The sequence below is a fragment of the Trypanosoma brucei genome, chromosome 5 (genome assembly GCF_000002445.2).
Source record: "Trypanosoma brucei brucei TREU927 chromosome 5, complete sequence".
NCBI classification, from domain to species: domain Eukaryota; phylum Euglenozoa; class Kinetoplastea; order Trypanosomatida; family Trypanosomatidae; genus Trypanosoma; species Trypanosoma brucei.
Genome location: NC_007278.1, coordinates 517215 through 528913, shown reverse-complemented (window position 1 = coordinate 528913; position 11699 = coordinate 517215). Strand labels below are relative to the sequence as shown.

The 11699-nt window shown below is 42.7% G+C and overlaps 3 protein-coding genes across 3 annotated transcripts, besides 31 other annotated features; all 3 read right to left on the bottom strand.

The window, feature by feature from the left end:
* Positions 1 to 11699: part of a sequence feature (sequence corresponds to BAC RPCI93-30H13) that runs on past both edges of the window.
* Positions 671 to 695: a microsatellite.
* Tb927.5.1670 (hypothetical protein, conserved) lies at positions 777 to 1823 on the bottom strand (the record flags this gene model as incomplete). The annotated part of the gene is made up of 1 exon (XM_839748.1): positions 777 to 1823. The coding sequence occupies one exon, from the start codon at positions 1821 to 1823 to the stop codon at positions 777 to 779; it is 1047 nt and encodes a 348-aa protein (XP_844841.1).
* Positions 1841 to 1864: a sequence feature (AT_rich).
* Positions 1873 to 1896: a microsatellite.
* Positions 1970 to 2006: a repeat region.
* Positions 2179 to 2217: a sequence feature (T-rich).
* Positions 2619 to 2647: a microsatellite.
* Positions 3305 to 3327: a microsatellite.
* On the bottom strand, positions 3351 to 4628 carry Tb927.5.1660 (protein phosphatase 2C, putative; the record flags this gene model as incomplete). The annotated part of the gene is made up of 1 exon (XM_839747.1): positions 3351 to 4628. The coding sequence occupies one exon, from the start codon at positions 4626 to 4628 to the stop codon at positions 3351 to 3353; it is 1278 nt and encodes a 425-aa protein (XP_844840.1).
* Positions 4931 to 4950: a microsatellite.
* Positions 4975 to 5007: a sequence feature (A-rich).
* Positions 5081 to 5102: a sequence feature (AT_rich).
* Positions 5470 to 5543: a microsatellite.
* Positions 5660 to 5691: a microsatellite.
* Positions 5913 to 5951: a microsatellite.
* Positions 6049 to 6071: a microsatellite.
* Positions 6123 to 6148: a microsatellite.
* Positions 6167 to 6187: a sequence feature (AT_rich).
* Positions 6292 to 6322: a microsatellite.
* Positions 6430 to 6462: a sequence feature (AT_rich).
* Positions 6471 to 6491: a microsatellite.
* Positions 6491 to 6526: a microsatellite.
* Positions 6858 to 6885: a microsatellite.
* Positions 7198 to 7225: a sequence feature (AT_rich).
* Positions 7508 to 7545: a microsatellite.
* Positions 7670 to 7694: a sequence feature (AT_rich).
* Positions 7737 to 7900: a sequence feature (GA-rich).
* Positions 7969 to 8000: a sequence feature (AT_rich).
* Positions 8043 to 8079: a microsatellite.
* Positions 8154 to 8207: a repeat region.
* Positions 8613 to 8692: a microsatellite.
* Positions 8938 to 8986: a sequence feature (GA-rich).
* On the bottom strand, positions 9093 to 11144 carry Tb927.5.1650 (serine/threonine-protein kinase, putative; the record flags this gene model as incomplete). The annotated part of the gene is made up of 1 exon (XM_839746.1): positions 9093 to 11144. One exon carries the CDS (start codon positions 11142 to 11144, stop codon positions 9093 to 9095), a length of 2052 nt encoding a protein of 683 aa, XP_844839.1.

Genomic DNA, 11699 nt, shown 5'->3' with positions numbered 1-11699 from the left:
ACAGCGGGAAGTAACTTGTTAGATGAAAGAGGATTATAATGGCAATAAAGGATGGGAAGCCGTCACCTCCCTTATCAATCCCACCTCCAAGGTAGAGGTTGCTGCTCTTATTTGTACGCCTCTTTCTACTTCCCTTCGTCGGCCGAAGGGGTGAATACCTGTCAAGATAACTCAGTTCTATGTCAAATCTTTCTTCCTTTTCCCCTCTTAATACATATAAAGTGATGATGTGTTCGGTTGTTTCGCACCGTAAACGGGAAAACAGAGAAAACGGGAAAGGGGCGAAAGGAGAATGCCAAGAAGAATATATATATATACACACATAGAATCGTTAGACAAGAGCAGGCAGTACTACCATTCCATTTTCCTTTCTACTGGGCATCGTAACGCGTGAACCACCACATATGTCAGGAAAAGAAAGGGGAAACAAAAGGCACAAAAAAATTGCCTGTAACGCCCTTACGCCCCGGCTGGCGCCCAATCACCTATGCTGCACCACCACCACCACACCCTTTTGCATTCGAGTTGGAAAACGGGTGCCGGCAAGAGGGGGAAAAAAACAGTGGCGACAGGTGAAAGAAGAGCAGCGATGGTAACGATAGCAAGAAGACAAATTTCCACTGATAAAACCAACAAATGTCGTCACTAGCAGTGCCAAGGATCTTAGCAGACACACACACACACACACACACACAGGCGTGTACACACCGCCGTCGATAGGTTTCAGTAACGGCGAAGCACGTATAAAGGAAAGGAATCAAAAGGGAGTTTACCTCTCAACCCTCCTTTCCAATAAATTGCATTTTACACTCTTCAGGTACACTATCTACAAGGACCCTACCATTGTAAGACAATCCAGCAAATACCCATGGATTAGAATTGCTCCAACAACAAGCCACTACAGACTCCGCAAAGTCAGAGAGTTTTGACACACATACGGCACATTCGCCGTCAGCCCCTTTCTTCGAGGTGTCCCACAGCTTTAGCGTATGATCCGATCCACAAGAAATCAACAACTCGTCGTGGAAAGGATTAAACAACGACCGTTGCACACAGTGATCATGTGCGTCCAAGTATCCCCTCCTTTCAACCACGCTCTTTTCCCCATCCATGCGAAAATCATGCCACATGATAACTCCATCGGTTCCTGCCGTCATGAAAAGGCCCTCGCGAGCATTACTGAAATCGATACTTTGTATCATTCCTAAACCATGGAGCGTGGTGGTGTTTGGCATTACAATTGGCCCTTTTCTCCGTGTATCTATAACAGCGATTCCAATTCCCTCACCCGCAGCAAGACACACAGAGGAGTGATGCGGGTCCAATGCAGCACACCGCAGCTCCGCACAACCGTCAACGCGGAAGCGGCCAATTTCTTCCCCCATCTTACCTTCAGTAAGAGAATAAATACGAAGGGAGTCCTCAGAGATTAACTTCACCTCATTCTGCAGCCCCTCCAGGTCCCAAAGAACTTGCGCAGCAGCCGCATTAAAATTAACAACAGGCTCCAACTCACCAGAGACATCATCCGACACGCGAAAGATGCGGCAATAAGAAGAAGCCCCCACAGCCAAAAGACTGGGGCCGGCAACCGATGGAGAACTCCACAGACCAAAAATCTCTTCCTCATGAGACCACGTTGCCGTACACTCCAGTAGTTGCGACTCCTCCTGGAAGGTGAGCAATCGGATAACATTCCCACCAGCGAAGCATGCCGTTCCGGCAACGAACCGATGAGTACTGCTGCTGTTATTTGAGGAGTGGTAAAACGGTGCAATAGCACGCGCTTGGAGCTCCATGCCATAAGCAGTGGAAGTTAACATGACTTGAACACCAGAACAATATATATATATATATATTAAAAGAAAAGGGAATGAAATGAAATGAAATGAAATGGGGACAATAAAAGTGCCAGCCGCACAGTAAAGAAGCGATGGAAACAAACAGACACACGCAAACACACACACACAGAAAGAGAGAGAGAGAGGAAAAAAAAAGAAGAGAGATATAAATATAGACAGTAAGCAGAACCGACATAATAAGAAAAGGGGGCACTTATAAATGCACGTGTTGAAGCGGGTGACGAACGTTGGGATGAGCGGCACAAACAAAATATACTTTGCCAATGTGATTTGAAGCGCACGTGCACACCTATTTGGTGCGCATGACACTGTTGTTAAAAACATAAAAAAGAAAGAAAGAAAAAAAAAAGAGGAACCGATTCAACAATGCTGTGGAGGAAAATAACAACCCTCGGCAAGTACAACACATACTGCAATGCCATCATGGGAACAGTGCAAACACGCACACGAACTCGCACGAAAAAAAAACCCAGTGGTCACGCACGCAAAGGTAGAATTAGAGATGGAAAGAGACCAAAGTAAAAGATCCCGCAATTTCCCTTGAGTTATCCTCCTCCTACTCCTCCCCCACTGGGAAAAAGAAATTGATGGTGAAGAAAAAGAAGAAGAGATGGCACACAATGGTATGTCACAAAAACACAAACACAAACACGCACGCAAGAAGAATAAGAAGGAAAAGTCATGAAGAAAGGGAAATGCATGCGAAACAAAATGATAAGTCCGCGAAGAAGTTCACCACTCCACTCCCACTCCCGTACACACACACACACACACACACACACACATCATCATCATCATCATCACACTCCAGGCAACGCAGAGCACCCAAGCACCTAAAATGAAAAATATGGGGAAACCGATGGGGAGAATGCGGAAGAAGCATACGTTCCAAAGCTCCCCACAACAGTCTGCGACCTGCTTCAAAAAAAAGAAACTGAAGAACCGAGAACATCAAACCATACCGAAAAAGCAGGAACACACGAAAAAAAAACACAATAATCATAATCACAATCCATGCATTTGAAATTCCCTTTCCCCCATTCCTTGAACTATCCTATTTTCTCACCATTCACACCACCGTCTGGTGCATACATCCCTGCAAGCTCCCGTTTCCCTCCCCCCAAAAACGGACACTCCAAGTAAAACCTTCTCTCTTCAATTCACTCATAGCTTTGGCGCCAATGCGCGCGTGTTGTGTGCGCCATCGCCAACAGCACTAAAGAAGTAACGGGAACCTCCAGTCCTCTTCACTATTCGTCTTCTACATCCCTTTCCCACGGTTAACAACACACATGTATACACTTCGTTCCAAACCCATTTCGTTACCTTGCTGTGTTTGTCTTGCCTCATCCAACTAACTAATGAATCCCATCACCCCTCACCTCTCAATCACAAAGATGTCTCCCTCCATCTTTCCTCCCCCTTTTCTCTCCCTCCACCGCCACACACACACACACACACACACCACATTAAATTATTCTTCTTATTCTACTTAAGATCCACAATCATTATTGTCATATTGTCCGTACCCTCCGGCCGCGGTGCGTACTTGCCCTCCTCCGCAGGTGGCGCCAGGCACTCGTGGCAAATTTCTTCGCAGATGACACTATTTGGTTTATTCTCAGCCTTCCTGATAAGCACTGCCTTGATGAGCTCATCGTTGCTCATTACATCAAAGATGCCATCGCAGGCAAGTACCACAAACCCATCATCGGCCTCACGATTGACCATTACCACATCAGGCACGGCAATTACCAACTGCTGCCGTGGGCCACGTTCCTTCTGTGTCTTGTATGTGAAATCACCCATTGCCCGACTCATAGCCAGCTGACCATTCACGCGGTTTTCCGCAACGTGGCCGCCAGCCTCTTCAATACGGGCTCGCTCCGCTTCCCTGTCCGGTTTGTGATCTTCGCTGAGCGCAACGGCTATTCCATTACGGCACAGTACAGCACGGGAGTCACCCACGGAGGCGCATGTAATGCGTGTTGGTGTGATGTGTACCGTCACTGCTGTGCAACCAGACTGATCCGTCAGCTCCTTTTCTAAAAGTGTGTCCACTTCCATGTACGCTGCCTCAAAGTCAATCTCCATAAAACCGTCCGTATGCTCCACCATGTGGGCACGTGAAACTTTTGGGATGAGTTCACTGCATTTCTTGGCACACCCGTCACCCGAGTGACCATCAAAGACACAAAAGAACCCCTCCTTGCTGTCCTTTGCTCCAGAGGGAAAAGTAACATCAATGGCATGCTTATCTTCCATACTCACCCGCCAGCCTTGCATTTCACCCACAGCCACATCAAAATTCGGGTTCTCCGTCGCCACTTCACAACGCACCTCCTTCTCTGGCGCGTCGAGAAATGGACTCCGCGCTGCCAGCAGCTGCTGGATTAGTTGCTGAAACTGCTTCTGTTGTTGTTTCTTGCGTAACATCATGCTGAATTCCTCATCTATTCCTTCCGGTTTCTGCGCCAAGGCGCGGACATCCTCATGTCGCTCCTTACGTGGTTTCTCGCGCTTTACCTGCTTTTCCCGCTCCTTTCCCACGGCGGCTGTGGCTCGGTTCAGATCTGCCAGTACTCGCTCAAAATCGTCCGCTTCGCTTTGCCTTCTTGCCTTCGCTGCAACGGGGGCACTTTTGTTGTTATTTTTTCCCTTTACACCGCTACTGTTACTTTTGGGGTTGTTAATTAGTTTGGCGCCAGAAGAGGCGATAGCGGCGCTGTCAGCAGTCGCGGCCCGATTCCTATTTTTGGGTGGCATCTCAAAAATAACGTTCAACTAGCGTAATTTTGAAGCCTCACACTTGATAATCAATCTCGGTGTAGCTTCAAAGAAGGAGAAAAAAAAATAGTGGCGTAAACTTCCTATATTCTCGCCCCCCTCCCTGGAACGAAAAAAAAAAAATCTTCCTTTTCTGCTTTGCCTTTTCGTGTCTTTCGTTTTTTTTTTCGTTAGCTACACCCAACCCGTGAAACCGAAACCCCTCTTGTATCTGAATGTTTTCCTTTATTGATAATTCTTTTCTTTTTAAAAAAAAAAAAGTTCCTTTTTGTCTTCCCCTGTTATTATTATTATTATTATTTTTTTGCTCCCTCTCTTTATGGTCTTCTTTTTTTTTTCCTTTTTTCTTTTCTTTTTTGCTTAACTTATGTGATATTTATATAACCTCACTGCGCTTCTCTACCACACCTTTTTGAATGGTTCTTTTGATCTTATTTTTTAATTTTTTTAATACTTCTGTTATTCCCTATGCCCTACTGGCTTCGTGAGAGATGCCTTTTCTTTTTTTTGTTTTTGTTTTCACTTTATTCTGGCTTTAATTTAAATAGCTACACTTTAGTTTGCTTTAGCTTTTGTTCTGTTTCGTTAATGTTTTACTTCCCTTCAGCACTAAGTCTTATCTCACTGGCAAACAAATAATATAAAACAAAACAAATTGTTGTGGTGGGCACAGCGGCGAAAAAAAAAACATTAAAAAAAAATTAGACGACGCAACACACAAATGAAAAGAAAAGGAAAAAGGGGAATATTGCAGCAAAATGAAGGCGATACGTCACTACTTAAAGTGGGAAAAGTACACACGAAAGAACTCGGGAAGCGCAATAATAATAATAATAATAATAATAATAATAATAATAATAATAATAATAAAGATGATGATGATGATAATAACAACCGGACACGGTAAAAAGGCTTTGGCACAAGTCAGTGCGATGAAAGAAAGGTAAAATAAACATACACAAAAGGGAAGGAAAAAAGAAAAGTAAAGTAAATCCAAAACCGCTAAGTTAAATAATAGTAATAATGATGATAATAATAACAAAACGAATGAATGAATGAAATGCTGCCAAGGTGCTAGTTGCAGGCAACGCATCTAAGCGGACAATGCAAATGCACACATTAGAAGAAAAAGGGGGAGTGTTTCACAGACATTTTTTTTTCCTTCCCTCACCCTTTTTTTTTGTTTATTTGTTTGTTTCCGCAGACACAACACGTTCACACATATATTTGAATATAACGGGAAAAAACATATAAATGCATTATATAAATGAATAAATAAATAAATAAATATATATATATATATACAAGCGCACACACATTAATTTTCCTCTCCCTCACATGAACCTTGCAACCCTGGGCAATAATGGGAATTTTTCACTTTCTTTTTCTTTTTTTTCTTTTGTTGTTGTTGTTGTTGTTGTTTTTTCCCCCTCACCTTTCGCCGTTTATAACATCGATCACAATAGCAATAATTATAAATATATATATATATATATATACGCCTGCAGGATGATATGATAATTTTATATAAAAAAAAAGAAACGGATTGGATTGAATTAGATGGTAAAGGACAGGTGAGTGAAGGGAATGGAATGGAATGGAAGCATATACAAATAAGACCAAACAATAAAAAGATAAGATATATATATATATTTATTTATTTATTTATTTATATTCAAAAAAAAAAAAGGCGGCCACGTATCGGTGCTGACCACTCGGAGGGGCAACTCAAAATTTTGTAGGAAGAAAACTAAAGGGAGAAAAGAAACAAATTTTGGACAATAAATTTGATAATATATTATTTAAAATTTATGTAACCTTACACACACACACACACACACATATATATATATATATATATTTATATATAACATATAAAAGTGAAAAAGGCGAAGTATGAGGGTTACTAATATAATCCCTCAAGGACAAACAGTAGAGAAAAAGAATGGGGGAAAGGAAAGTAATAATAACAATAAGAATAAAAGAAGGGGTTTAAACCACTAAAATGATAACAATAGTGATAATAAGAAATGTATATATCAATATATATGGGAAAACGAGAGGAAAATAATGAGCGAAACGGCACGCAACTGTGGCAGCGAAATTTAAATTTAAAAAATGAAAAGAAGCAAAACCTGACATTCATGTTTAGTTTCCTCCTCTTTCCTCCCTCTCTTTCTTCTGCCGTAACGAACTTTTTTTTTGCCCCCTCCCCTCTCCTCTCCTCTCCTTCCCTTTGCTTTTGGTTAAACACTCCCCGATTCTTTTTAACTTTTAACTTTTTAAAAATAAAAAACAAAAAGAAGTTCCAGCTACCTTCCTGCGTAGCGGCCGCATACTCCAAATAACGCACACAAAACACAAAACACAAAACACACACACTCTCTCTCACACACACACGCCGGAAGCATGGAAATCTATGGATAACTTTAAAGCACTCAAATACGGCGCAAAAATGTCGAAATTTACGCTCGTAATGTTAATAAATTTTCTTTTTCTTTTTTTTTTCTTATCAGTCGGCACCGCGCACGCACATATATTTTCTTTCAAAAAAAAAAAATAATATATATATATATGTTTACATGTATGAAGCATACATAAAAAACATAAATATCTAAATATAAACGCACTAGCCGAACTGAAACCCATCCACGACAGATATTTTTTAAAAAAAAAAAGAAAAAGGGAAGGGGGTAAAAACATAAACAAAATGGTCAACCACTGAAACCACGACCTCGCACGCAGGACCACGGCGCATTTCATTACTTACGCATTTCTCCCACTTATTAATGGTATTGTTGTTGTTGTTGTTTTCTGTTTTGTGTTTTCTGCTTTACGTCTTTGAATGTCTCTTTCTATTTTCTTTTTTTCTTTTTTCTTTTTTTTTTCTCTTTTTCTCCCTCCCTCGCTCCCTCTCCTTTGTTATTTGCCTTCACTTTATTTGCATGACAACTTCCTTTCAGCATCTGCTCGATATCGTTTGGCTATTTCCAAACACCCACAAACACCCACAAACAAACATATATATATATTTATATTTATTTAGGTTCCACTCACTGCAATCCATTCCACCGCCATCGTGAAGGGCTTCTTTTCTTTCTTTTTTTCTCACTTTCACTTTTTATATATTTCCCCTTCTGTGTCTCCATTTTATTTCCTCAGTTCATCTTTTTTGTTTCGTCAGACGTTTCATTCTGTCACTTCCCCTGTTGGCTTCGCCTTCTATCTTTTCTTTCTTTTTTTCTTCTTTTTCCATTATTTTACTTTTGTTGCGGTTGCTTGGGTGGTCCATGACCTCCGCTTTCCGAGTTTGAATATCATATATATATTTTTTTTTTACTTTTATTTTTTCTGTTTTGTTTTATTGCTTGTTTACCGTTGGTGATCTCGAGCTTTTTTTTCTTCTTGTTTTTGCTTTTTTTTTTTTTTTAAATACTAATCAACACGCAATGAGCCATCGCTGATATAAGAAAGCCAATAATCACCCCCACTCACGGATAAATTAGAAAGAGAGAGAGAGAGAGGGGGGAAAAAAAAAGAGAAAAAGAAAAAAAGAAACTTCGCAAACTCAGCTGTTTAGTTATTTGCCCCTGATGTGTACTACCGTATTACCATCCCTTTTCTCCCGCATATGTTTTCTTCCCATGATTCCAAACAATAACAATTATGATAACAGTAGGAAGGCAGCCATTCTTCATACAGGGATTGCTCCTTTTCAGTGGTTAATGTGACGAACCCTTAAAAGAAAAGAAAAAAACGAAAGCGACAGTGAGAGCAAAAGTGAAAGTGACCGCCGACAGGATCGAAGATGCGGGCAGGAAAGGGGGAAAAAAAAACAGCATTGAACCAACCTGACGACACAAAATCTTTATCAGCCAGTGATACGCAACGGCAATATAAGAGGGGGTTTTCCTTTAAAAAAAAAAAAGAAAACAAAAGAAAACCAACAATTATGGAGTTCCTCTCTCCTCTCCTCTCCTCTCCTCTCCTCTCCTCTCCTCTCCTCTCCTCTCCTCTCCTCTCCTCTCCTCTCCTCACCCCTCACTCAGACTCCCAGGGAACGCATATTGGATGGGTACTATTTTGCTTTTCTTTTTTTCTTTTTTTCACTTCAAGTCACCCTGCAGCTGCCAGACATTTTTTTTATTTCACCGCCGGCGTTCCTCATCCTCTCTTTACTCATCAGATTCCCAAACAACTCCCTTCACCCGTTCGTTAGCATCGGTGTTTATTACTTTGTTGCTGCTGTTGTTACTCTCAGCCCTGGGCAATCATAAACGAAGTGACGCTTTCACCCTCTCCTTCTTTTCTTTTTTCTCTTTCTCTTTCGCTTTCTCTCACTTCCCTTACCGATCGCATCCATTTCTTACTTCATCACCTTTGTTTTCTTCTCATATCAACATCTGACATGGGATAGGCGCTTGGAGTAATTGCCAGCTAATTTCATCGCTTCATCGGTTCTAAAAAGGGGTGACGTAATGCCTCCTCACAACTCATGCGCTCAGAGGCTCTGTAGCGCAAAAGGCGGCTAACAAAGTCATATAACTGAAGGGCGTCCTCCACCTCATCTTCCAATGGAATCCTGCGAGCTTCTTGAGGAGTGGCACCATCCATAAGACCGAGAACGGCTTTCAGGGACCGATGCGGCGGAAGAGGCTCCTTTAATTTGTAGTTCCGACCCACTTTTTCATAAAATCCATTTAGTTTCGGTGATGACTCCAACATATCAACTGGCACGGGGCCAAGCAGAGCTTCAAAACGTGCAAGCTGTGCTGCCTCTGTTTTCCCATCAAATAGCGGTAACCCCGTATATAACTCAACAAGCACACAGCCTAATGACCATCGGTCAATCGCAGTTCCATATTCCAAGTATAAAATAACCTCAGGACTGCGATAATAACGACTTTGAATGTAACGATGGATAACATTGTTGGTATAAGTTGCGGAGCCAAAATCAATGAGGCGGATGCTGCTGCGATTGGGATACTTCAGCAGTATATTCTCGGGCTTGATGTCGCAGTGAATGATTGGACTGGGCTTCGCCTCCTCCAGCTCACGTAGAGCTTGGACCAACTGAAAGGCAAACTTCCGCACCACACGAGGTCCAACTCCACGGTAACCCGTGTGCTTGATGAGTTGATACAAGTTGTAGGTGAGCAGTTCAAATACAAGGACAAGGTGTCCCCGCCAATTAAACGCCTTGAATAACTTCACAACGAGGTTATTGAGACGGGGATTTCCGTTCAGGCCCGAGAGGATGTCAAACTCCAATTCCGCCTGCGCTCGAAAACTAAGTCCACGACGAGTTATCTTGAGTGCAACATTCTTCTGTCGTTTCGCATCAAAACATCGAACGACAGTTCCAAAACTACCCTTCCCCAGTAACTCACGCACAGTGTACCGATTGAGTATCTCCTCACCATAAAGAACCAAGTAATGTCCCTCCTTGTCATCGAAGCCATCATTGTATTTTGGCTCTGGTTCTGCCATCCTTCTTTGTTGACAACATAACTCATCTATGCGCCGATACAGCTCAGACAGATGAACACTAAGAGCAACTATTGGACGAGGGTTCCTACCGCTGGAAGCCCACGTTGTGAAAGTAACATTCGCAGGCACTGGGACGGCATTGGTAATAGCAGTAGAAACAGTAGTAACAACACCTGAAGAACGTACTTGGGGTGCAAATGCATCCTGCCTACGATGATCGTGGTTATTGTGATTAGCGACATGCATACCTGTACTAGATTGCTTTGATTCATCATCATTATGCCGGCCACTCAACCGTGGTTCTGCACTTGGCACACTATTAGACTGGATATCTGATGCAGCGCCTACAACATCGGAGGTTGTGGCATTCACGTGAGTTGCAACTCGCTCACCATGACCATCTTTGGTCGACGAAGCAGCACGCACTGCCAGAGACTCAGTCGAAAGGGAAGATGCAACTGCCTGCCCTCTACGGGCCACAGTCATCAAACGAGGACGCATAATGGCACTAAGCCCCGCACTATGTACGGGATCTGCCCGTCCCATTGTCTTCTTACCCATTTTCACTTCAAGCATGTCTTTCGCCGCTACACATGAAACCATGGCTGGATCATTGGCATTCTTGCCTGTTCCGCAACCACCGCCACTAGGTTGAGTTAAAACAGCACCACCAGAACGTTCCGCCGCATCTGTGCAGTTTTGATCCGCTCTCTGATCCAATTTCATGGAGACTTGAGGCGCAACGCCCTCTGCAGCATCTACACGAGACTCATCGCTAACATGGGCTACTTCAGGCATTTCAGTCCCATTAGCGCAGCGAGAGTTGGCATCTGCCCGCATGCCCGACTCCTCATCCACTAACCTGTGAGTAACAATTGCACCAGATGCGCTCTCAACCTCTACAGACGCTGTTGATTGAAATACACAATCTGACAGATTGGCACCGGCCTCTGACTGCTCACGATACTCATGAGGGGCCAGAGCCGTAGTTGCACTGCCGCTCATTGCCGTCAAAGGAAGGGCACGAACACAAATGCAGCACACCAACAGATGCGGTCGGCTTTAATGTGCACTACAACACTTCTTGAGCTATAGAAGAGGGGTAAAATTACGACCAATGAAACACATACACACATAAGTGAAAGAGGAAAAGATACGAGTCAGAGGATGTGTGGCCCAGGGCCTGGTGACGGCCAAGTGCACGAATATAAATGGTTTTGTAGACTAAAACAAAAAAGGGGGAAGGTGTAGTTTCCTAGGTCGATTGTGTTCGACTGAAGTTACCGCAAGTTTGAACATGTGGCTGTTCTTTGTCTTTTTCTTCTACTGACTTCCTCACCATGTCAAACCGGCTAGTGCCTCCCACAACAATATATTTGCTATACACTTCGCAACACCTTTTTCCTTTTAAACTTACGATATCTGCTTTTCGCTAGTGGAGGCCTTTCTTGTATAGCGTTTTGCGGTATTAACGGTATTAATGCCTTAGCTTAGTTTTGATAACATTCACTGAAAGGGGGTAAGAAATAACGGTAGGTGTATTCCTTTTTAAAAAAAAAA